Genomic DNA, 26,606 nt, shown 5'->3' with positions numbered 1-26,606 from the left:
TGCATTCGAAGGATCCGAGACGTTTGATCCAACTGTATGACTTTCAGATATTAATTGAGGCACGTGTTAATTCGTTAGTTTCCTGAAAGTTCTAAGAAGAACTGCGGTGAATTACGTTTTGGGACTGGCATAAATGGATCTTTTAAGTTTTAAAAATTGTCTTCATATTGTTTGTTTAAAAAGATTGTTCTAAAATAATAATCAAACTGCTTGTTACCACTTTGTTCTATTACAATTCGAGTTTTTTTTTGTTACCATAAATTATGTAAGATTTTTTCCACCTCATTAAACATAGTAGTGTAAGACAGCTCAGAAAAGCTCTCAAATACTATACCTGGTACATATGGTAATGGTAATATAGCAATAAATAATTTAAATTTATTGATTTAAACTATGTGTATTAGGTGTAATTTGTTTATTTATTGATAACCCATTATCGGTTTGTAACAAGTAATGAATTAATTAATGTTTTACTTAATACTTTGTTTTAAATAACATAGTGTCAGAAGAATATTGTGATTTTATAAATGTTGTACACATTTTGTTGCTATTATAATTCTGTTCGTAATGTTCGTATATCTACGAGTATAACAGTAATAGTGAAAGAAAAACTTTGTAGTTTGAAAGGAAAGTTCTCTTTCGTTTTTTTTTTAACTCTACAATTATAGAATATAATTGAGTATCCGATTTCGAAAAGGGCACATCTCTGAAAATGTAAAATGTTCAGGAAATGAAAAAAAACTGATTATTTTCTAAAGCAGTGTAAAATTTAAAATATTAACTTTTGAGATATATTTTGGCGTTAATTAGCAATTGAAAATTACTGGAATTATTATAAAATGGGTGTAGGTAAGCCTCAAAACTACATGTATATGAAAAAACGTATTTGACAAAATATGCGACATGTGCCCTTTTCGAAATTGCATGTTCAATTATGGATTGCTTTAAGTACATAGTTGTTGTGAGTGTCATGCGTGGTTGCGTGCGGCAGGGTGCTGAGCGAGCACATCCGGCGGCTGGCGGCGTGCACGTGCGCGTCGCGTGCGGGCGTGGCGCCGCGCCACCTGTGGGCCGCGCCCTTCCCGCGCGCGCAGGCCCTGCTGCGGCAGCTGCCCGGATACCGCGCGCCCGCCGACAAGGTGACCGACATTTTTTTTTTCCTACCTAAGCTGATAGCCTTGAGAAGCTATATCAGCGTCACCTTAACTAGTAGGTGAGCTCACAGAGCTCAAGCCTGACGACGTTGCTAACACAAACCCTAGCAACAGCCGTGCTTCGCAGAGTCTACCACCGGATCGGAAACGCGACCCACTGAGAAGATCCGGCGAGAAACTCAGTGGGCTGTGTCTGAAGGTTAATTTACTCGTCGAGCCCTTCGTCGCAAGCGACGGGTTAGACGAGAACGGTGACCGGTGCTTGAGGTACCTAAAAGTATCGTTAGTGGATCGGGAGGATCCGAATGACGTATTTGGGGCGACGTCGACTGCTTTCCATTCTGTCCGTAGAATCGGGAATGTGGTGACCGACGCCGACTGCAACAAGTTATATCAAGGCCTGATAGACTAGTCGGTTTAAGCGACGTTTCGGTTAATACGCGACATTTTATCTTTGTAATTAAAGATCCGTTTTATTTGGTATGATATGTCAACGATTCCATGTTCATAATTGAACTTCAATTATGTTTACCATATTCAAATAGTTGAAGAAGTTTTTCAAGTGAAACTTCTAATGCGACTTTGAGGTTGCGTTAAACGTTTAACGCTACAATGCTAGAAAGAAACAGAGTGACAGTAGATGTGTGGCACTCGAACGCATGCGCGTAGTATAATTGTTACAGGCCAGCGCGAGCGTTAGCAACGAGTAGCGTCCAATATATAACGATGTATTTAAAAAAATATATATTTATTTTTCTATCTACATATAATTTAAAGTATTGTATAATATAAATGTTGAAGATGTCGCATCTCTTATACACAACCGGTCATCGTACTCGTTGAACCCGTCGCTTGCGACGAAGGGCTCGATGAGTAAATTAAGCCACAGACACAGCCCACTGAGTTTCTCGCCGGATCTTCTCAGTGGGTCGCGTTTCCGATCCGGTGGTAGATTCTGCGAGTACGGCTCTTGCTAGGGTTCATGTTAGCAAGTCGTCAGGTTTGAGCCCCGTGAGCTCACCTACTAGTTAAAGTTACGCTGATATAGCCTCTCAAGGCTCTCAGCTTAGGTTTTTATACACAGCAAGAGCAATTTTATATCCCTATTACAAGAGCAATCTGATTTAAAGATGAAAAACGAAGGAAACCACAATACTGCACATCGAAAAAGACGTTTCACTTCATTCAGACATTCAAGTGTACCAAGTTGCACGCGCACCGTTTTTTTTTGTCATGTTATTATTACTAAATTTAAAACCTTGAATGGCTCTCTTGTAAAGTTGAAAAAATGTCGCATAAGCCAAATAACCTTTCACCTTTCGATGTAGTTTCATAGTCTCTCATTAAAATATTTTCGTTCCTCAGATCGCGTGCGTCACCCAATGTGTGACGTCAATAATGGCGGTTCTGAACCTCACGGAATGCACCGCGCCCTCTGCTGACGACCTAACGCCGGTCCTCGTGTATGTCATTATAAAGGTGCGTATTGTCTAACGAGACTATTTACTAAACAATTTGTTACTACTGGGCGGACACGCTTAGTGTCATATATCATGATAGCATCCAAATATAATTCAATTCTTTTTTTCTTGCATAGAAGGGTGGACGAACTCACAGCCCACCTGGTGTTAAGTGGTTACCGGAGCCCATAGATATGTACAACGTAAATGCCGCCACCCACCTTGAGATATGAGTTCCAAGGTCTCGGTATAGTTACAACGGCTGCCCCACTCTTCAAACCGAACTGCTTCACGGCAGAAATAAGCTATATGTAATATGTATTCTTAATAACCTAAGGAAATAGTAATTATAAAATATAATTCAATTTTATTATTTTACGCATGCTATAGTTTTCGAAATAAAAAATAAAATAAACTCGGTTTGAAGACGATTCCAGACAACAATGATTAACTAAAGATTAAACTAAAGATTGTTTTATTTATTTATTTAGACACACCAACAGCAATACACACAAAACATTGAAGCTTAAAATTAACATGTTTAAAATTAAGTACTGGTATGTAAGCCAGTTAGGTACAGGCATGTACAGCAATCTCTTATAACAACACTATGACATGTTACAGCAATTTTACAAACAGCGGAAAAATAGGTTAAATTTAAATGGTAACAGTACGACATAAATTGTTTATGAATTTGTTTATGAATGATAGTTCATTTTTATGAAATCAATTCAAATAATTTATAGTATTTTTAAGATGTAATGAATATGATGTTTTCATTTGTAGTAGTATTTCGAACAGTTATCAGAAGGATATTATGATCGCAGGTGAATCCGCCGTCGCTGCTGTCGACGATCGAGCTGGTGAGCGCGCTGGGCGGCGGCGCGCGCGGCGAGCAGCACTACTGCTGGACGCACTTCTGCGCGGCCGTCGCATACATCAAGACCATGGACTACACCCCGCCGCCCATCTAGCGCCGCCCCGCGCGCCCGGTGCGTAGCCCCCGCCCCCAACGATCTAGTCCGCTAGCTCATCTTGTTTCTTCATCACAAGCGAGAAATTTCTTCTTTATAATTTGGCTCCGGCACGGTTCGCATTAGCCAATGTCAAGTAATAACATTTTTAAAATTCGCCATTTTAATTATTTACAGCTTATGAATAATAATAAAACGAAGGAAACCCAAATTGATCAACTGGGAAGAAATTAAATGAAATAGGAGGAGATGATATGGATGAAATATAAACTCAGTAAAATATTATTTACTGAAATTTACTGAAACCTTTTCAATTGACTTTTTGGAGGATCACGAGAAGCTACGTCCAGCGACTTTGTTTAATTTTTCCAAATTTGTACACTTTCACAGATATTTAACAGTTAATAAACCACCGTTATTGCACATTTAAACCTGAAGAAACACTAAATAGACAAAATAATTCACACAACTTTGCTCCTCGCGTTCCCGCCAAAAAGTCAGAACTTATTAGAGGAGTACGTTTATGTTGTCTGTGGCGTCTGCTGCTTTATAGTGTTGCCAGCATTAACAGGAATTAAAGAATTGTCTGTTTTAAAAAAAATCTCGGCATTTTTTAGCCGAAACGCGAAGAGCGAAGTTGTGTGAATTATTTTGTCTATTTAGTGTTTCTTCAGGTTTAAATGTGCAATAACGGTGGTTTATTAATGGCCCAAGAGCCCGCGACAGCCAGACCTTCGTTATTTTATAAAAGCTGAAAGTTTCTCTGTGTATGTCTCCAACACAGGTAAGAACGACCCGCGATTATAGAGTTCCGATTGTGGTTACTTGGGCAGGTAACAGGCAGTAAAGGTATATAAAATAGTACCTTAAATTCGTTAAAGTATAAAGGTTTTTTTTTTAATATTTAGTCCAGAATATCTTTAGAAATCATGATATCCGTTGCCGGACACTTTTTCCAGTTGTTACCCCCTGCCAGACACCCATAAACTTTAATAAATTTTAATTATACTTTCGTTATACTATAAAAGCTAAATTTTATATATGTTACTTAGGGACTTATAAAAATATGTTACCCCAAGAGCCGGACAGTTTTAATGGTTCTTACATCTTGCCAGACACATTGAGAGCCCGCTGTAGGTGCGAGCGCGAGGTAGCAACTGTTCAAGCGGGTGTGAGCGAGATAGAGTGCTTAGTCTATTGTGATCTTTTACTGCACATCAGCTGTCGTTTATAGGATTTATCCGTTCTAAGCAGTGATATCGAGGCGCTACTCGGCATGGGAAGCTCTGTCATTCTGGCGGGCGACCTAAATTGTAAACACATCAGGTGGAACTCACACACCACAACCCCTAATGGCAGGCGGCTCGACGCGTTAGTTCAAATTGCCCGACGATATTAGGGAACTCCTTAGAGCTAAGAACGCTTCGATCCGTGCCTACGATAGGTATCCTACAGTGGAAAATCGTACTCGAATGCGTGCCCTACAACGCGACGTAAAGTCTCGCATCGCCGAAGTCCGAGATGCCAGATGGTCTGATTTCTTAGAAGGACTCGCGCCCTCTCAAAGGTCTTACTACCGCTTAGCTCGTACTCTCAAATCGGATACGGTAGTAGCTATGCCCCCCCCTCGTAGGCCCCTCAGGCCGACTCGATAGTTCAATATCGACGACAATGAGGAAAATTATAAGAACGATTAAATATTTTTCTTTGACATGTAATATTTTGTTTGTACTTTATAATATTAAAATAACCTTTTTTATTTTCTATAATATTGCTATGAACGTAATAAAATAATATTTTTATTGGATATCTTAAAAGATCACAATAGACTAAGCACTCTATCTCGCTCACACCCGCTTGAACAGTTGCTACCTCGCGCTCGCACCTACAGCGGGCTCTCAATGTGTCTGGCAAGATGTAAGAACCATTAAAACTGTCCGGCTCTTGGGGTAACATATTTTTATAAGTCCCTAAGTAACATATATAAAATTTAGCTTTTATAGTATAACGAAAGTATAATTAAAATTTATTAAAGTTTATGGGTGTCTGGCAGGGGGTAACAACTGGAAAAAGTGTCCGGCAACGGATATCATGATTTCTAAAGATATTCTGGACTAAATATTAAAAAAAAAACCTTTATACTTTAACGAATTTAAGGTACTATTTTATATACCTTTACTGCCTGTTACCTGCCCAAGTAACCACAATCGGAACTCTATAATCGCGGGTCGTTCTTACCTGTGTTGGAGACATACACAGAGAAACTTTCAGCTTTTATAAAATAACGAAGGTCTGGCTGTCGCGGGCTCTTGCTCTATAACTGTTAAATATCTGTGAAAGTGTACAAAGGGGAATGCCCACTCTCCATAGTGTGCTAGGCCCAAGGTGGACATAAAATATTACTATAAAAATGGACTGATTCAAGTTCTTAAATGTATTAGATATCTAAAAAATATATTGAAATTGACGCCATTATTATAAAAAATATAATAAAAATAAAAAACTCGTTTTGAGGTTAATTTTCTATATAAATATCTCAAGAACTTTTCTTTTTTTGATGTTTAAGATGTTCCTAATGTATTTTTATCCAATTGTAGTTATTAGGGTATAAAAAACACACATACTTCTTTAAATATCTATATTATTCTATTTTTTCTTCATCTTCATACACAATTAGTAAATCATCTAAAAATAGCACAGGAGAGCATATACACGGTTTTAAATCTCGGTCAGGTTAAAACCACAATTCACACAATGGTTTTCAGCCGTAGTATGAAACGTTATTGATAAAAGCAAAATAAATCGAAGAAAAATCAAAACACATCCATTTTGAACGCAAGCACAAGCAGCAAGCGAAGTCTCAGTCAGTCAGATTAAAATCAGTGTTGTCAGTATAAAGAAAAATAATTACATGAAATTCATATATCGATCATTTTTTTAAATAACCGATATTGGATTTATTTCTTAATCTTTTTTTTACGAGTACACATTATATTTTATTTTTAATGTTTTTGTTTTAGTTGTACATATTTAAATAACAATACAAGTTAAGGTTTTTTTTATTGCTTAGATGGGTGGACGATCTCACAGCCACCCTGGTGTTAAGTGGTTACTGGAGCCCACAAACATCTACAACGTAAATGCGCCACCCACCTTGAGATATAAGTTCTAAGGTCTCAAGTATAGTAACAAGTTAAAGTTCAATGGGTATGTCTTTGATGTTATTTTATGTGCTTAAAATCGATTAAAATCGATTGATTAATGATAATATTTAAAATGATTTATTTATATGTTTTTTTTATATATGTACTTAAAATGTTTACTTAATACGTAAAAGGTTTTGAAGCTGGCAATATTTTTCCCGCAAAAATAAAATTCTTGTTTTTTTCAATAGAGTTACTTTTTTTAAACTACTTATTGTAAACTGTAGTGGCGCTTATTTGGAAGAAAGTAAATGCATATTTATTTATGACAAAATTATTGCACTAAGTATTTTTTCTCTAATCTATTGTCCGCTTTGGGCCTGAAATGGGCCGTCCCCTTTGGAAAAATTAAACAAAGTCGCTGGACGTAGCTTCTCGGGATCCTCCAAAAAGTCAAATGAAAAAGTCTCAGTAAATAACCACCATTTTACTGAGATTATATGTCATCCCATATCATCTCATTTCATTTCACTCCATATTATCATTTTTCATGAAAATAAGTAGTATAGTATGATACCTTTGCCTTTCCAGTTGGAAAAATAGAACTACTATTACTAATAAGTTCTTCCTTTTCCAGATGTCAGCGCGTGTTAATGATTCAATGATTTCCATCGAGTGGAGATTGCGTCCTCGACGCAACACAGTGTAGAGGCAACCGAGGTACAAGATCTTGCACAACCTCCACGTACAATATCGCAGTATCATTTATTTACATTCGAATTTATATGAAAATATAATATTTATTATTTCACCGGTTCGACTTGAACTGTGTGAATATTGAATTTAATATTTAACGATATATGAAGACATGAGTGGATGAAGGGAATATGATATAATTTGTTAATTTTGAGAAAATTGGCAACAAACTTTAGTTACTTGTACTTTTTCTTCGTAATCAACTCCTTAGTCATATACAATTTCTAAAAAATAGCCTTTGAACCCCAAGTTTTAAGATCTCTAATATGGTCTGTATATTATTTACATAACACCTTCATTTAATGTAAAAACTCAAAAATCTTAAAAATTGTACTTAAGCCCTTCATCCACTCGTGTCTTTAATAGTAGTGACACTGCTGTTGGCCGTCTGTATGTACTATACTCTGTACTGCTTTACTTTTGGACAGTGTTGCCGAAATTCAACTTCTATGTCATTGTATAGAATTTAGATGAATTTGTTCAAACTAAATTCAAAATTTGAAAAGATTATCTGTAACATAAAAACGTCCTCTAATCTATTAATTGGCCTTTACGTGAGTGAACGCGAAAAATATATTCCTATTATTGATAATAAATGTGGAACGCTTTCGGGAATTGATGAGTTGTAGCGACGGCGTATTTAGGTAACTAACATTATTATCCGTAGCGAGACGTCAATGGCGTTGTGTAGAGTTAATAACTAATAGATAGCATCAAATGCCGACCTGGTAGCCGACAAAGCTTGTATAAATTTTGTAATTTACATTAATATGCCTTTCTCTAGAATCCATAACGTAATTTAGCAGATTATTAATATTATTTATTGTCTCGTGATTGTATTGGGAAATTCGAAAAAAATAAAAATAAAGTATATTCGCTTTGTATAAAAAGGGTATTTTTAGGGTAAAAGACTTATCGTACGTGAGTTGATCAGAGTTCGTTAGGCGTCTGTGATGTAGAAGTCGGATATTAGGAGACGGTATTTTTTTTGAAAAGATTTGAGTTTTGTCTATTAGTAATTTATACGAGCCGTTTTTTTTTGTCGGGACGACAAATCGTGTCGTTGATCATTCTGCCTTCGAAATCTATCACATAATTATAATAATAATTATAATTCATTTATTGCAATGTAAAATGTATATGAAATTACATTATATTTTATTGATTCGAATTGCAAGTTTGTTACATGGTTCGGGCCGGTCCGCTATTTGTTCAACTGTAAAAATGTTTATTGTTTATATTGATTTACGAATCGAGTATAGCAGGACTATATTTGTTAGCTCGGTATTGCATGTTTCATTTCAATGGGTCTATTAAGCGACTCTTTGAAACTGTTTTTGGTAATTTGTGGAATGTAAATAAAATAATTGATTACTTGAAAAATTGTTGGAAATGAATAAAACTACATTTTGTTATTCGTATGCCACTGAGCGACTCTTCTGTCGCGTCACGAGTCTACACCGCGCGCAGCCTAAACCTGCTTTCAGACTACACTATAATATAATATAATAATATATACCATCCGGCTATGGAATGAGCTCCCCTCCACGGTGTTTCCCGAGCGCTATGACATGTCCTTCAAACGAGGCTTGTGGAGAGTATTAAGCGGTAGGCAGCGGCTTGGCTCTGCCCCTGGCATTGCTGAAGGCCATGGGCGACGGCACCATCAGGTGGGCCGTATGCTCGTCTGCCTACAAGGGCATTAAAAAAAAAAAAAAAGCATATCCTCGTTGTCAAACCAAAATCTGCTATCTGCACTTTTTGACCTTTTCGTATAGCTCACAGCCCTATGTACCGTATAAAAAAACTGATATGTGTCTATAATAGCTTTAATAGCTTTAATTTGATGTAGTTTTTAAAAAATCACCTTCATATAAAATTTTATACGAAAATGTTTTTACTCGTTAATTCAAAATAGAGTTTTTGCGCATAGCAGATTTTGGTTTGACAGCGACGATATAGTATATAGCTCATAGCACAACAATATTGCGCACCATACATTGTTATGGACACGTTTATACTGTACTGTACAATATTATACTGTACTGTATTATTGGCTAAGTATACGCTGTTATGCTATATGGCACTATAGTATCGCGCAGTCTGAAAGCAACTTAATAAATGTGATGTAACTGTGGAACATGCGTCGACGGGTTTTGGCGGTAAATCAAAAAAAATCTCTAAACAATTTCTACATGGTGTCGACGTTATCGATTCTATCAATATAGTATTTTTGTAAAACTAAATTACAATTTTCATTTGATAAAAAATTATTTAAGCTGCTAGTATAGTATTTTTTCGACTAAATTACAAATTTTAGCTGTTTCAATTTTGTTAAAGCGGCTAATTGTACGTTTTACGTAATTTTTAAACTGTCAATCAAAATTATGAACTTATGAATACGTAACCCCGCTGTAGCCGTAGTCATCGTTTAAGTGAATGCAATATTCCAGTCGCGCTGTAAAATATAGTCTTACTGTGTTTACCATTGGAATTTAATATATTTAAGTACATCAATCTCGAGTATTCCGTAATGTGTCGGTTTTCATAAAATGTAATTAATATTTCATAAGTTATTGTACTAATGCATCAGTTGAAATCGCGTCACACAAAAGACATTCTTTAATTTTATTATTAATCTATGTAGTTGTAAGCTTGTAACACAAAGATAATCTCATTTTAATTAATATTCTGTAGTAAACTGTACAGGGTGTACTTGGAATGTTCTCGAAAACGAATACGGGTGGTAATTGTAATAACTTATATAAAATACATTTCAGTTTTTTTCATATTACTATATCGTAATTTTGGGGTAAACAGCGACCTCTCTGTCTGTGGCACTGGTATTTCTTTTCATGTTGCGTATTTAACTTACCACAAATACTAGTATTTGCCGCGAAACAATCCTTTTACACCCTGTATTAAGAGTCATTGCTATTTTGAGTGTGGGAAAGGTAGGTAGCATGTTTGGTGGAAACTATAGATTCAGTGTTTCAAAACGTCCACTTGCACAAATATTTCTGTTATGATACTCACTAAAGGTAGTAATGACAAAATAATTTAATAACATTCGAATACAGCTGTTATGTAATCTTGCCCAGGCTGTAGACGGCAGAATATGTATAGTAGGTACGTATTTAAAAACCTTTTATAGCGGCTCCCGATAATTATATAGTAGAATATATAAGAATGTATTGTTGTAATCAAGAGCAATGAAATTATATTTAGAAATAATAATTCGAAGTTTTATTTATTTCGGAGAAAACATGGTATTTAATTAAAAAGTGCGAAGCGGTGATGTAATGTTTTTTTTTATTGCTTAGCTGGGTGGACGAGCTCACAGCCCACCTGGTGTTAAGTGGTTACTGGAGCCCATAGACATCTACAACGTAAATGCGCCATCCACATTGAGATATACGTTCAAAGATCTCAAGTATAGTTACAACGGCTGCCCCATTCTTCAAACCGAAACGCATTACTGCTTCACGGCAGAAATAGGCGAGGTGGTGGTACCTATCCGCGCGGACTCACAAGTGGTCCTACCACCAATAAAATACAGACGGACCGTTGCTGTTCCTTTTAGTTTAGTTCTCTTCGGTGACGGGAGACTTGTTCCATGTCATTTCACAGTTCAGAAGCATGCGTGCTTAAGATTTTGAAATATTTCTAATTTGGATTCATCACTCCAGACTTATTGTTCTACATTAAAATCACATTCAAAATGTTAATTTTAATTTATATCACGTAAGATGGTAACATCGTTCCGGTTTGAGTATATTGGATTTTATCTAGAAATAGTCTTCAATGTCAATAGCAATAAATAAGATAGACTACCTATAAAATGTATTGGTGCCTACATGCCTATAGGTGCCGGATTTTAATGTGAATGTCATGGTACCAGTTTCTCTCTGTATGCTACATAATTATTTTATGATACAGAGCTCACGCCGCCTGGTCGTCGTAGCTTCAAAGGTGAGTGCCCTGGCGCTCCCTATGATAGACCCACTATTATAACTTATTCCTAACCCAAGACTTTAGTTAGTACTAGTGTACTCCTTGGAGACTCCATCGACGTCAGGGGCGCTACACCTACGATGCTGAGGCTAGTAGCTTGTTGATGACGTGACCAAATTGTGTTGGACGGTCTAAGGTAATTCGGGTCTGATCACACAGACCGGCTCAGAGGTGAACCGATTTTTATCACGTTTGAAACAGTTTTGAATAATTGTAGTAAAAGTCTATTTTTGCATGTGCACTTCTTCTGTCATTAAGAATGCTTGAACGCGTTACGCGTGAAATCGGCTCCGATTGCGTGCGCATCCGCTTTCAGATCTCTTCCAGCCGGTCTATGTGAAATAGTTGGCGGCTCCACTCCGGCCAATTCCAAAAAATACGATCCGGTCTGTGTGAACGGACCCTTAATATAATCCGTAGTTCTCTATAGGTTTTTTCCAAATTTTCTATTTTTATATTACGATGATGGGAAACCAATTAGAAAAAAAAGAATGCTGTACACAATATTTATTATGTACTAGGATTTTACATTTTATGAACTTATAAACAACGCGCTTCCCGACAGCAGGTCACTGAAACAAATAAATATTGTTAATGTTTGCTCTTTTGAATTCAGTTTATTTGATATGTTAGTCAAGAGCGTAGTTTGAAAGCATCAGTAATGTTTTGACGTCATGGCACTCAGTAGTAGCAAATATCAAAATGATAACATCATTTACTGCACAAATAGAGTCAAGGTTGAACGCAGAAACAAGTACACAGTAGATAAAACTTTTAAATTAAATTTAACAAAAATAGAAGAAAAACAACGTTGAAAATCTCAGAATCAATACAATATTTACCTTATCACAATGTACACCTATGATCTTGGTCGCTCCTTTTTCTCTTTGTAGAGAGCGAGGAGAGACACGTTGGCTACTTTTACCACCTGTAGGAAAAGTCAAATAGGAAAACTTTGTTACTCAACATCACAAAACAGGAAAAGCGGCTAAGAGAAACCATCTATGTACTTTTTAAATCACTATTTTATATATATTTTTATTACTTAGGCGGGTGGACGAGCTCACAGCCTACCTGGTGTTAAGTGGTTACTGGAGACTATAGACATCTACAACGTAGATGCCGCCACTCAGCTTGAGATATGAGTTCTAAGGTCTGAGTATAGTTACAACGGCTGCCCCACCTTTCAAACCGCATTACTGCTTCACGGCAGAAATAGGCGGGGCGGTGGTACGTACCCGTGCGGACTCATAAGACTTTTTTGAACAAGACGAATTTCCAATTTTTTATGAGTTTTTACCTTAAAACGAACTCCGGGAATGTCACCGACGGCGTGACCTTTACGACCGAATCCCGCCACTAGTACTTCGTCGTTTTCTTCGATGTGGTTTAGGCAACCGTCACGGGGGACGAATGCGGTCACTTTCTTTCCGTTCTTAATGAGCTGTACACGGACGCATTTGCGGATGGCAGAGTTGGGCTGCTTAGCTTCTACACCACTGTAAGTTTAAGATGATTAATTATTAATCATAGTAGAATGGACAAAGTTATGTTAGATGGGCAATTAAAAAAATTTAAAAGTTATACTGTTTCCTTAATTATAGTTCAAGTTTAGTTTCAGTAATTCAAGGTTCAATAACCTAGTTAACAGGAGCCCTAAAGACACCTTCTGGTATATAGGCCAGAAGTTCCCCATAATTGATAAACCTTATACACATAGTGACAATACACACCCTCCTATCGGCAGTAATCACAAAAATTATATAATATTTTTGCAGGTTTAACTTTTATTACAAGTTGTATCTTTATAGCAAGTCATTTGTAAATAATTAAAGGTGGATTTCTTTCTTTAAAACTTCACAATATGTTATATAAAACCTCTGCAACATTACTAAATAATATTCATCCTAACATTGAATACTGTGTTTTAATATAGTAATTATATCTAATTGTTTATTTAAATCTACATATTATGTTTTATGGATTGACTAGAAACTAAAATCAAAATTTAACTTCATGTATTTTAAAATAACTAAACTAACAAACAACTAAACCAATATGCACTTTTTCAAAAACTCAGTAATTTGTTTAATCTATACTTAACTTGACAATGTCAAAAATGTACCTGGCATTTAATAGTTAGCAAAGAGACTAACATAAAATATACAATCTCCAATGTTAGAAGTAACTTTTACTGCACTTATGATTATGAGTTACATACAAAAGAATATTATAAGGTACATAGGATTGGTAAAGATTGTTTTTCAAAAATACCATGTAGTACCTATTTCAATAAAAATTCAGACAAATATTCCAGTTATTTCAAGTATTCTTAGCTGGAATAGAGTCAATTAGTGATTATTCATCATATTGTTTATATCTAAAACAGTACTGATTGTTCTACTAGTCTCTCTGTAACTGCATTTGTGATCACTAAATGATTACATTAAAGAAAATCAGAATTTTACATGTTTCTTAAAGCTTTGTAAACTAAAACATGGACAGTGAATGTGTAACATAGTAAGCAAATATATGGTATGAAATGTTTTTGCATTAAATATCCCATAATCGCGATTTGTTAAGATAATGTAGTCTTTTTACAAATGCAACTTTTAGAATAAAATATATAGGTATTTAACTGTGACATTCCAAGTGATCTATATTCATAACCAAATCAATAATTGCAGTTATCTATGCAGCCATTCCAATTAACTTCATACTTGAATTACTAGAGACCTTTTGTATAAAATTATTTGACAATACATCAATTCAATTTCGTTATTGGCCACTGCTCAGTTATTATACATAAATTATTCATGACCAATCCCAATTAAAGTATGGTGACAAACACTCATCCCTTATTCAAACCAAGTTTAGGGAACAATATTTTACATTTTAGGAACGAAAGTTTCATTAATAAGTATGCACGAGTGCAAACAAATTTCAAAACTTGTCTTTCGGTCATTGACCCATGTGTTCTTAATGGGTATTTATTTGGCTTAAATATTTTAAGTTTCTGAAATAACGCCTTGCTTCGACGACTTCAAACGACGTAACGCGACACCGCCACTCGCAGTATTATCCTGTGATTGTAGCTAAAACACATTCACAAGAATAATACCACGCGTGGAAACGACGCATAAGTTTTCAGCTTCTCGTGTCAGTAATGTTACTTCTTGAACGAGCACTCGCTGATATTTGGCGGAAACTAACTGTAACTAAAGTGGACTAAATAAACAGTGTAACACTTACACTTTCTCGAGGACGATGCCCTTTGCGTGAGATGCACCACCGAAAGGGTTAGCCTTCCATTTCGTACCCATGTGGGCTTTCTTGAATTCTTTGTCCGCCCATCGCTGTTCACGACGGTGGTTCACGTGCTTACGCGCCGTTCGTATTCCTCGGGGTTTACCTGAAATTGCGATGTCGCCGGTTAAGTATCACTAATGTTTACAAAACACCAAAATAAAATTATCTTCGTTTTAAAGCCTTCATAACAACGGAGAAGCTTCTGGTGCACCTCATATATGACGCGGCCGTAATAAGATGGAAACAGATTCATTTTACACCACGAGATTATCATGTCTACGCCATGGCTGACTCTGGTATGCGTGCACAACATATTTGCGTTTTTACATAAAATTAATACATTTAAAGCACTTCATCACTTTGGATAAACTACACACTTCTTTATCACCGTAAATAAAATAAAATAAAAAAATTAAGCACCAGTTTAAAACACAAACTTCTCCTTACCCATTTGGATAGCACGACACCAATCGGCTACGGATGGGAAAAGAAATTAATAGGACTAGCGATTGGCCAACCTCTAGCGTCAAGGCGTCAAATCAAACGGTCAGTGCTACCAACAGTAACATAATAATTAAATGAAGTCTGACTCTGGACACATGACGCATTATTGTCAATGTAGTAATAAGTAAAAATATTTATTAATACATAATAGTTAATACTTAATACTCAGGAGAAGTAAAGAATGGCATATGTAACGTTAATAATTGTATGGCATGCAAATTATTAACGCTTTTACACATCCAGTGTAACGTTTCAGTGAGCCCTACAGCAGATTTGCAAAATGAAAGAATAAAAAGTTCTTGTTGTTTATATATTGTTTAGAAGATTATTTATTTTATAATTTTGTTAAGCAGTTAAACGATCTCACGGCCTGCCCGGTTTTAAGTAGTTACCAGAGCCCATAGACGTCACTACGTGAATAAACAACAAACCTTGAGACTCTAGATGTGTGTTTCAATTGTATAGTAATTAGGCGAATATTTGAGGATTTCATTTTAATTATGCGATCACCGCATAACTCGAAACCGGAGCAAATATGTCTAATCTATTACTTACTGTGCGTTTCCAAAGATTTTTGTCAAGTCTATTAAATATGTTTAATAGTAAATGGCGGTCAATTGATAGATAAATCAATAGAAGAGAGTATCTTCATGATAGTTCTCTAACAAACTAAAAATAAATATATATAAAAGGAAGCATCTACTTCTGAATGGTCAACTAATTTTTTTAATAATCTCATGAACTAGTAGTATTCAGGAATCTAATAGATTACCATTAAAGTCATTTGTGCTTTGAATAACTACAAAAGGTAGAGTAACCACAGGGCCATAGACTTTTTAAAAAACATAGGGTCACAGACTACAGACTGTTCAACAAAGATACCGCCATTTTTGTTTACTAAACTAAGCAAAAACACCAGTGTGAACATAATGATAGACGTAAAATTTAATTACTACACCTCTGTGTAGTCTTTCATGTCAATTGTCAAGTTTAGTGTTAAAAAACGATTCGAGGTGGTTATATTATCTTTGAATAGGACATTTTAAAATTAACAGTAAGGAAATGAGTGCTATAAGCTTAAGTAGAAAAGACGGCGGTCCTGGTTATGTCGGCATACAATTTTGTCAAGAATGTAACAATATGCTTTACCCGCGCGAAGATAAAAATAACAAAGTTTTGCTGTACGCGTGCAGAAATTGTGATTATAAACAACTTGCGGATTCAAATTGCGTTTACGTCAACAAAATTATGCACGAGGTAGACGAATTGACGCATATAAACCCTGATGTAGTAAGCGACCCGACTTTACCTAGAACCAAGGATCACATGTGCCCAAAGTGTAATCACAGAGAAGCAGTATTCTTTCAAGGCCAGACGAGACGCGCCGAAGAAGAAATGAGATTGTATTATGTGTGTACAAGTTGTAAACATAGATGGACAGAGTAGATAGAGCTCTTTTGCATTGTAAGATTTATTTAAAAGATACCAATAAAGTTTATTTTCTACACATTTCCTTTGATTTTTTAAATGTATTAATATAAAGCAAAGCACTTAATGTTATGTTAATAATTTTAGATCAAGTTAAAAAATCAATATAGTGTTCCATTACATCTTAAATAGATCAGTTCTAAACATGATAGTCATCAGTCTTATAGTTCTTAGTTATTTAATTTGGATGCTTTCAGAATAATCAACAACATAAATGAGCTCGAGTGTTTGTAATACCTTGTTCCAATTATAGAGATAAGAGATTATTAGATTATTATCAATATAGGGTCATGTTTTGATTTTTAATATTATAAATATAATGAAACCAAGAATTCTTACAAATAGCAACAATTACCTATTAATTAAGTTTGATGCGTCACACCTAAATTGGGAGATATTTAAAGAAAACTACTATAGATCAAATAATAGTTTCCAAATAAATGAAAGAATGCTTACATTTTCAATGTCGTTTATTTAACTAGTAAAAATATTGCCAAGCTGCCTCTCTGGTCTAACAAATAACGTTTAACAAATCACAGCCAATTGATCAATCATCAACATATCAATATCAAACATTCCTGTGATCCTTATTAATAATCGCAGAACACTAACATACTGTGCTATGTTGGTGGTTTCTACATTGTTGTTGGATTAAATTGTAAAACTACTCAACATGGTTCCTGAATTTTAATTAGGACCACAGTCACATTGTACACAACCTAATTTTCATCTAAATCTACTAAAATACCTACAGTATTACAACAAATAACAACTTGCTTACAATTAACAAACTTAACAAGTGGTATAATATTATGGAAGAGGCCTTATAATGATATCATTATTCTACAAAGGGTTAAACACTACTATTTTCCTTGCCATTTGCAATTTTCAAAATCTAAATAATAAATAAATAAACACATGCGCTCAAAAAAAAATGCTAGGTATGTATTTAAATAATTTTAAATATTGCATTCATGTTTCACATACAATGTGATATAGATATTTTTATTATGATATGATGGATTTTATATTAGATAATAGTATTACATTTCTTACATAGTGATGATAAATTTACGAGAAAAATACTATTCTGGTCGGAAACTTTTAGAACACAAAACGGAAATTAATTTGAGATCTCTCTCTCTCTCTAATATGGCCTGATTTACGTAAAGAAAATAAATTACATTTTACATGGGGAACATTTTCATCCTACATGGAAAACAGGAATTATAAAATTAATACGATTTAACTACCGTCTGGTGTAGTGGTAAGTGACATGGTCACTACACAAGGGGGTCGCGGGTTCGAATCCCGCCAAGGAAAGATATTTAATATGTATGATAAATATAAATGTATTTTCCAGGGTTATGGATGTATATTAAATATATGTATGTGTATAATAAAAATCTTACATTTATTTCCCTTATCTGGTACCTGTAACACAAGTTATTTACGAACTTAGCACGGGACCAGATAACGTGGCGTGTAAAAAAAAAAAAATACAACAAAATTATATATGGCCATCAAAATATACAACCCACCGGAAGTGAGTAAAAGTTACCGCCACTCATAAACATCAGCAATGTCATCGACAAACCAATCCTCAGCGCAAAGCGTTTCTTACTATGCTGCTGAATAATAGGAATGAATAAATATGGAGGCACAAGCAATCACTAAAAACGCAGTCATGAAAAGTCTCTTGTGGCGTGAGGTGCTATAATTTAAGAAAAGATGAGGGTATCTTAAATTCCTTATAAAATACAGAATACATAAAGAATGAAGAAACTTGGTAGATGCTTCTTCCATTAGACTATAACTATAGACAGTCCGAATGACCCTTAAATGAAGTATATAAATATAAAATTCGCCATTTGGGAGATACTTTGGAAAGTCGGCCGAGTAGTTAGGTACTGGTACTAAAGGTGAAACGGAACGTCTGCTTTAAAAAATATTGTAGAGCGTAGTTTTTTACTTGGCTTTGATTGGCTGTGCCCGTGGGGTTGCTGACATCTGTGACCCGACCATCATCATGAAACGGCTCGTATACTCGTCTGTCTACAATGGGAATTAAAAAAAAACCACCACCACCACAGTCACTGTGCTTCTGTTGAGGGCTCCTTTGCATTATAAAAGCCAATTTGGTTTAATGGTTACTGCAAGCAGTACGTATCGTCTCTAAGAATTTCAAAGGAATTGTTTATTTAGAGAACCAAGAGAAGTTTGTCGGGACAGGAAACATTTGTCAGGATTTTTTTTTTCGATATCGTTCTTTACTCTGATATCCGAATTATAGGTTACGCTTGTTGATAAAATTATAGCAATAAATATTTTTTTATATTCTCGTCTCAACGATATTCGATGTTTAAAAATTCCCATAAGTAAATTCCGTACAGTACATACGTAATTCCGTACAGCCCACTACTTACTACTAATGAAGAAAGTATTGTAAATACAATGAATTTTATAAGTCTTACATAGAAAAAGTGCTGTAAAAGCGAGTGCATCTAAACACTAAACTCGTAATCCAGACCAATGGTCAACAGTAAAATTCGTTGTTTTGATATTATGTTACATAAAGTAATTATTTAACGAAAAGAAATATGAAATGAAGTAAAATTTTAAATATAAAAATTAGGAGTAGGCCGGATCCTCTTGACGGTTATCATCATAAATAAAGTGAGTTCCACATTCCCGCGCGAATCGCACGCTAGGCCATGAAAAACTATTGTAGGGCCTGTTTTACGTACTTTTTGCGGTTATTTGTTCCGCGACAAATTTATTAATACATAATTTGTCAAGTAGCCCAACACGCAGAATAGCAACTTCGGTATGCATTTTTTAGCCACGCGAACTATTATGTGAATCTGGTGTGAACCTTAAGCGGAACCGAAAGAATTTGTCCTATCAATCAAATCGCGCTTCACAATGGAATGTGGAGAAGCCTTTACAATTAACTTACACTTTAAACTTAGATTTTGTTTTTAATTAATATCCTTTATTTGTCAATGTAAATTAATATCGCATTGGCATTACTTAATTGACAAAGAATTCAGTACTGAAAGTACTGAAAGAACAGTAATTTGCGATCTAAATACCTACTGCAAGAGACACTACATTAAAATACATTAAATCGATTACAGGTATAGGTAACAAGTGTATATACAATATTTTGTAAATATCAACCTCATAGGAAGACCAGTTAAAAGTATTAGTTTAAAACATTATTTTCGTGTTATTGGATTATTACAAATTTATATATTATATTATATTAGAATGAAAATTGTAAGTAATTTAAATTTACTGCATTTTTATCATATAAATAAATTGTGTTTTCTATAAGATTATTCTTGTAATAGACTGCTAGTTTAAAATAAGACATGCTAAGTGTGCACTAATTATGTTACTATGAACCATCAGCATTTTTTAAAACTATTTTCTAATACATTCCATTATACACGATTGTTTCGATTAAACTTACGATACCTATAATATAATATAAAATTACAAGCTCTGCCAAAAACAACCATTATTTACTTGTCCTAAAACTACGCGAAGCCTAATTTTAAAGTAATAGTATACAATATTTTTTTTTAACGCAGTAAAATTACGTAAAGTTTTTATTGAAATGCACAGATATCGATACATCACCTATTAATTCGTTGCTTTTAATGAACAATAAGAAATAAATTTAAAAAGTTTAAATTATTTTGCTGCGTGCTAGAGAGCGTACTCTAATGTACTATATCAATTAAGTTTTGATTCATACTAATTACACAAAAAATATCCAGCTTAGATTAGTTAATCGCGACTTTAACATATTGATTTTCTGTTCTTAAGAGTGAATTGATGATACATAATAATAATATAAATAAATTAAATTAAATTAATAAATATTCTATTCCCGAAATTATGACTTTACTGAAATATAATGATAATAATATTCTTGTTTTCGTAGGTATTTCTATTTTAATGTATATGTTAAAAAGGCATTTCTATTACTTTAAAGTTTTGGTGGTAACACTGGTAACGAACAACCATGGATAATATACTTAACGAACGACTGAATGATGAATGACATTAAAAACACAGTCATGACCTATCCTCCACAGAAGCTGTTTTAAAATGGCTCGTGAACACTAAAGAAAATACTAATTCATTTTAGTGTGTAATAAAAACAGCTGGTCGAAATTTTTAAAATGGGATTTCACACTATACCCTTTATCTTTGTATATGAGCCGTTACATGCGTTCAATACAAATAAGATATATTTTGAAGTGTCCGAAACTTAATATGTAGGTATGCGGCAATATTATTTTTAAAAAAACTGGAATCTGCAATGGGGACGACAGCTTAATGGTATGAATCATATTAATGGTACCAATGAAATTAAAGATGACGTAGCCGCGTGTACTACTTTGCCATTTTTCGAGTCAGGCAAACAAATAGGCACAATATGGACACAGCGTACCTAACACATTGAAATCAAGGGGAGCTATGCACTTGTACAAAGACGTCTCTAGCCTACGTAGCGTGTGCAATAATTACCCTAGCGCCCTCTAGTTGAGCTCGCGTTCAAAATGGAATAAGTACAAATGTAGCAGGTTCATTGAAAGTGTCAAAGTCGGCGCCCTCTGACACTTTTGCGCCCACACCCTGCCACATCGGTAAAGTCGTCTCTGTCTCTGTAACAGCCTGGCCACGGGACATTCGCCGATGCGAATATTCGCGCGGTGCGAACGGCGAAGCGTCTAGCGACTAAAACAAGCGCATAGAAATGTACCTAACAAGCCACGCGCACCGGCGACCGGCGAAGCGACCGGCGAAATGTACCGAGCGAATCGCGCGATGCGGCGGGCGAGCAAAACAAATGCATGAATACGGACGGCGCGAGCCACGGAGTCGAGCGGTAGTCGCGGCGAATAGTGCAGTGATTAAATGAGTTTAGTTGTTTTCGCCGCGAAAAATTAACGCCGAAATTTTTATATTTTTTATTTATTTTTTATTTTATATTTTTAAAGTCGTCGTGGCCTAACGGACGTCCGGTGCAATCGTGTTGAGCGATGCACCGGTGTTCGAATATCAGGCGGGTACCAATTTTTGTAATGAAATACGTACTCAACAACACTCAACGTTCACGATTGATTTCCACGGTGAAGGAATAACATCGTGTGATAAAAATGAAATCTTCAAAATAATAATTTGCGTAATTACTGGTGGTAGGACCTCTTGTGAGTCTACACGGGTGGGTACTACCACCCTGCCTATTTCTGCCGTGAAGTAGTAATGCGTTTCGGTTTGAAGGGTGAGGCAGCCATTATAACTATACTTGAGACCTTAGAACTTATATCTCAAGGTGGGTGGCGCATTTACGTTGTGGATGTCTATGGGCTCCAGTAACCACTTAACACAAGGTGGGCTGTGAGCTCGTCCACCCATCTAAGCAATAAAAAAATAAAATAGCTGAAATACTAGCTAGACCAGCTATTTGGAAGTCTAGCCACCCAAAGTATTTCTCGTACTTCTTGTGGAATTCTCCATCTATAGGTATACTCCGATTCTTATTCAAATCATGTACTTCACAATCTTTTCCAAATAATAGGTCCTGAACCAAAAAACTATTAATTTGTAAGCAATATCGAGATAATTTCGATATAGACATTTCGCTGTCGGACTTCCTTACTAGTCGCGGCGGCGAACGTGAGTACCCGTGGCCTGCAAACGGTGCTGCGCGAATGGTCGCCTCGCCCACCGCTTCGCTGTTCGCACCGCCGATCCCCGTGGCCAGGCCGTAAGGACACTAGTACTACGGACGGATGGTGGGAAATATACATTGTAACACAACGAGGCCAGTCGATTTTTTTAATTACTTAGATGGGAGGACAAGCTCACATCCCACCAGGTGATAAGCGGTTATTGGAGCCCATAGACATCTACAACGTAAATGCCACCACCTACATTGAGATATGAGTTCTAAGGTCTCAGTATAGTTACAACGGCTGCCCCACCTTTCAAACCGAAACGCGTTACTGCTTCACGGCAGAAATAGACAGGATAGTGGTATAAGTAAACCACCAGTACCAGTATTTCCGCATTAAAAACCGTTCAGAAAGAGATCGTGGGGGTCCTCTGGCCTTCATACTAAATCCACATCCATTCGCTGTCCAAAAATAAAAACAGACATGTAAAATTTGATTAGTAGCGTGGCACATTTTTTGTAATTAAAGCAATTAGTTGTACTGAGCTGGGCATCAAGCAATGCGCCTCCAGTTTTACTGTAAATACGTGGCGTCGATCTTCAATCTCCTACCACGTATAGAAAATCGTCGTCAGTGTTCCGGAAGCGGTGTCAGATCCGGGAAGCTATCCGGCAACGGCGGTAAGACGTTCGTCTCAAAACGACCGGATATATTGCCGGGCGGAGAGTAGTTTGCGACCACTATGACCTTGCCAGCGCGGGATCTGGCCTTACCCACGCCGAAATAACGAGTCGAAATCCATACCATTTGTGTGAAGTGACCTGTAAGCGAGTTAAATGTCATCGGTGCAGTTTTTATTTGATCGGATATTATTACTCCAATATGGGGACTTTGAAAATGACATCTGTCAGTTTAAAATAGTAAACAATGACGAAATTTCTTAATCGTTTTTTGATCAGCCTAGGTACTTTGAAAAACAATGTATTAGTTTTCATTGGATCTTTCATTTTCATAGATATCATAACATGAATACCGTCAACTACCTTTGGATCGAGTCTCAAATTAATGGCTGCCGACCACCCTTCAAATTGTGGACTAATTACTTGAGTGCAAAAATAGGTAAGAAGTAGTAAATATTCCTGCGAGTTATCTTATCTTCCACGTGTAAAAACTACCATTATTATAAAATTTAAAAAAAAAATAGGAAGGTAAAGGTGTGCTGTAGATACTTACCAGCGTTAACGTTTGCATGAAGAACATCGGATTCCTTAAAGAAATTGTATTGCTTAACTGCCGCGTACCAGTACGACGAGACTTCTTGCCCTAGGCACGAGAAATAAGATTTGATAAATATATCTGTAGCTGTCCAATAAAATTACTAACAGGTGGTTTTTTCAAGAGTTTGCGTGAACGGTCCTTAGTGAACTTTATGTTTCAGGCTGAGCTCCGTCAGCTTGCCTATCAATTAAGCCAGAATATCCTCCGAGGCTACTGGCAGGAATGTACGAATATAAAGCATTTACCTTACGTGTATTGCAGTGCTAAAATTTAAAACATGGCGTTGTACAAAATATTATCTGGTTCTCTAACGACTAACTTCTAAAAATACATTACAATAAGAATTAGGACACTTTTGTTTATTTATACTGGATATTTAGTTGGCTTTGGGCTTGCGAGACCGGTTTTTTAATTGTATACTTTGATTTTGCTTTTACTTGTGACGAATAAATTACGCTAATTATTTCGAGTTACGCCCACATAAGTTGTACTAATTATTATACTTTAAGATTGTCATGTAGGACATTGAAAAAAAAATACCCGTAATCTCTGGTTGTAGAGCGCTAACGGGCCTTTGATATAGATTCTGTCCTACGTCTCTGTCGTTCCTATAGTGGAACTTGTTGGTGTGAGCGAGATGGTTGGCCCACGCTTGAGCGTAATCGCAGAGCTGAAAACAAAAAAATAATTTAATTATTCTTCTAATCCAGACTGATTTTATGAATGCGAAAGTAGATCTGTCTGTCTGTCGGGCTTTTACGCCGAAACTACTGAACCGATTTAAATGAAATTTGTTACACAGTCTAGAAGCCTGAGCAAGGAAATGGGCTTTTTAATGCGAAAAAAAGGTTTGAGAGAGGGAATGCAAAATTATATGGAAGTATCGTAATTTTTTATAGGCTGTGGATTCGGTATAAACAAATATGACACTAAGCTTACACATCAAAATAACACATAGGCTATAATCTACAAAATATAGTGTGAACTACCATATAACGATAGTCGATAAGTGTCAAGTAAGAAGGAAAAAAATCTGCCATCTGCGAGCTATTTTTGCGTGCGCCGCAAAAATCGTTGAACCGTTACACATATATACCTAATGTAAAATGGAAATGTTTATCTCAAATAGTTCTACAAAAAAGCCCGTGACAGCATATATGTTTTATGTATTTGTAAGCCTCTATCGCCAATATAGTGAAATATTAATTTAAGAAGAGGTAAGATTAGATTTTCTGTTCGTTGCATTTTTTACTGTTTGTTACTGTCAGACCCCATTTGTATAAAAAACTATTCAATAAGATTAATCATAAGTTACAGTTTTCGAAGCAAAGCGGTATTACTTATAATTTTAAACTTTCTCTCTTCTCCCAGTCGTTAATACACTACAGAAAATATTTTGGCTTAGTAGTGATGTGCTTTATTTTCCCGTGATGTGCTTTATCTTCCCGACAAACATTCGTTCAACATGATTTTTAGTGTGGTTTTATAAATATATTTTTACTGCATAGACTGTTATACGAGCTCGCGGGCCACTTGGTGTTAAGGCGTTACCGGAAAATGACTGCCGTATGACTCGAGGTGAGTACCAAGTACCAAAGTCTCAATTGTATTCTATAACTGCCTCAAGCGTCAAACCGAAACGTAAAACTGCTTCGCGGCATAAATAGTTGATTTCAGATATTACAGCCATATTACATTCATTAAAAATAACATTTCACATAGATAAAAAAATAATAATAACAATAAATAAATAATTATGTACGCAAATTTATAATTTTGTGGGTTCGAGACGTTATTCCTTCATGTTGGCATTCGTTCGTCAAAAAATTACAGTAGCGTTTTTTCATAGAAAATTTTACCCCACTACGGAACTTAAAAATCGACATAATCGCGACACTTGATATGAGTACATAGGGCGTCTTATCCTTTAGATCACGACGATGATAAAATATTACACGTATTTAAATGTATTTAAACCTCACAAACCTACTCGTATTTCGACTTGACGCAGAAGAAAGTAACAATTGAACGAAGAAGGTAAGATGACAGTATTATTACGATAATAACGTCATAACAGAAGGCGTGTAATGATCGTTGAACGGCCATTATCTCCTAGCTAGACCAATAAGCCCCCTATATTTGTACCACAAAACAAAATGATTCAAAAGTTTTTAATTTCTGATTCTGCTCACGATTTCAACGTCGGCCGTATCCAATATATTACTGACCCGTTTCAAAGATTAATTGGCGGGGTCGAAAACGTTCCGTGACCCGTCCCTTTCAAAATGACTGAACCCCGAAGCCTATCATCGTGTTATATTATTATATTGCATCATTTTAATGTATGAAAAGTTTCAATAAAATTACCACGGTTCTTGTGACGTTTCGTACCTTACTACTGATTTTGAAGTCGTCGTGGCCTAAAGGATGAGGCCTTCGGTGCATTCGTATCTTGCGATGCACCGGTGTTCGAATCCCGCTATTGGGGTAGCAATTTTTCTAACAAAATACGTACTTAACAAATGTTCACGATTGACTTCCACGGTGAAGGAATAACATCGTTTAATAAAAATCAAAACCGCAGAATGATAATTTGCGTAATTACTGGTGGTAGGACTTTTTTTTTTATTGCCTAGATGTGTGGACGAGCTCACAGCCCACCTGGTGTTAAATGGTTACTGGAGCCCATAGACATCTACAACGTAAATGCGCCACCAACCTTGAGATATAAATTCTAAGGTCTCAAATATAGTTACAACGGCTGCCCCATCCTTCAAACCGAAACGCATTACCGCTTCACGGCAGAAATAGGTAGGGTGGTGGTGCCTAC

The 26,606-nt window shown here is 35.8% G+C and overlaps 4 protein-coding genes, 1 long non-coding RNA gene and 1 other non-coding gene across 10 annotated transcripts in view; 3 read left to right on the top strand and 3 right to left on the bottom strand.

Moving 5' to 3' along the window:
- Window positions 1–10,724, top strand: part of LOC101742353 (receptor-mediated endocytosis protein 6 homolog) — a 45,417-nt gene extending 34,693 nt beyond the window's left edge. Inside the window, exons 28-31 of the mRNA XM_038015756.2 lie at window positions 992–1,139; window positions 2,520–2,633; window positions 3,442–3,606; window positions 7,369–10,724. Coding sequence (XP_037871684.1) covers window positions 992–1,139; window positions 2,520–2,633; window positions 3,442–3,588 — 409 coding nt within the window. The 3' untranslated portion in view covers window positions 3,589–3,606; window positions 7,369–10,724. The remainder of the gene's footprint in view (window positions 1–991; window positions 1,140–2,519; window positions 2,634–3,441; window positions 3,607–7,368) is intronic.
- Window positions 10,725–11,993: 1,269 nt separating this feature from the next.
- RpS23 (ribosomal protein S23) lies at window positions 11,994–15,596 on the bottom strand. 2 transcript variants are annotated; one of them, NM_001043808.1, is made up of 5 exons: window positions 15,258–15,342; window positions 14,754–14,913; window positions 12,802–13,000; window positions 12,344–12,429; window positions 11,994–12,073 (listed from the first exon to the last, which is right to left on the bottom strand). In NM_001043808.1, the coding sequence occupies exons 1-4, from the start codon at window positions 15,259–15,261 to the stop codon at window positions 12,361–12,363; spliced, it is 432 nt and encodes a 143-aa protein (NP_001037273.1). In that variant the 5' UTR covers window positions 15,262–15,342; the 3' UTR covers window positions 11,994–12,073; window positions 12,344–12,360. The 2 variants fall into 2 exon arrangements, with proteins under 2 accessions (NP_001037273.1, XP_062528316.1); XM_062672332.1 differs by having other exon boundaries at window positions 11,994–13,000; window positions 15,258–15,596.
- Mir308 (microRNA mir-308) lies at window positions 14,561–14,636 on the bottom strand. The gene has a single exon (NR_107311.1). It is a non-coding gene; the product is annotated as a microRNA mir-308 (primary transcript).
- Window positions 15,597–16,167: 571 nt separating the features above from the next.
- Window positions 16,168–16,821, top strand: LOC101745139 (DNA-directed RNA polymerase II subunit RPB9). Its single transcript, XM_004928602.5, has one exon. It carries the CDS (start codon window positions 16,377–16,379, stop codon window positions 16,758–16,760), a length of 384 nt encoding a protein of 127 aa, XP_004928659.1. The 5' UTR covers window positions 16,168–16,376; the 3' UTR covers window positions 16,761–16,821.
- The window catches only part of LOC101742505 (uncharacterized), a 28,338-nt gene continuing 17,933 nt past the window's right edge, over window positions 16,202–26,606 (bottom strand). For all 4 annotated transcript variants that reach the window (XM_062672392.1, XM_021349629.3, XM_062672394.1 and 1 more), the window contains 3 exons: window positions 24,317–24,446; window positions 23,732–23,821; window positions 16,202–23,319 (listed from right to left, as the gene is read on the bottom strand). In XM_062672392.1, the coding sequence (XP_062528376.1) occupies window positions 23,129–23,319; window positions 23,732–23,821; window positions 24,317–24,446 (411 nt within the window). In that variant the 3' untranslated portion in view covers window positions 16,202–23,128. The remainder of the gene's footprint in view (window positions 23,320–23,731; window positions 23,822–24,316; window positions 24,447–26,606) is intronic.
- Window positions 23,337–24,260, top strand: LOC110385648 (uncharacterized). The gene is made up of 2 exons (XR_002430906.3): window positions 23,337–23,617; window positions 23,937–24,260. It is a non-coding gene; the product is annotated as an uncharacterized LOC110385648 (long non-coding RNA).

The sequence above is a fragment of the Bombyx mori genome, chromosome 15 (assembly GCF_030269925.1).
Source record: "Bombyx mori chromosome 15, ASM3026992v2".
Classification (NCBI taxonomy): Eukaryota; Metazoa; Arthropoda; class Insecta; order Lepidoptera; family Bombycidae; genus Bombyx; species Bombyx mori.
This window is presented reverse-complemented; position numbering and strand designations above follow the sequence as displayed.

Bases quoted from the DNA above. Each gene is read 5' to 3' on its own strand.
- RpS23 (XM_062672332.1), bottom strand. The intron at 13,001-14,753 runs GTAAGTGTTACA...TTAAACTTACAG, and splicing joins GGCATCGTCCTCGAGAAAGT to TGGTGTAGAAGCTAAGCAGC.
- LOC101745139 (XM_004928602.5), top strand. From the start codon at position 16,377: ATGAGTGCTATAAGCTTAAGTAGAAAAGACGGCGGTCCTGGTTATGTC.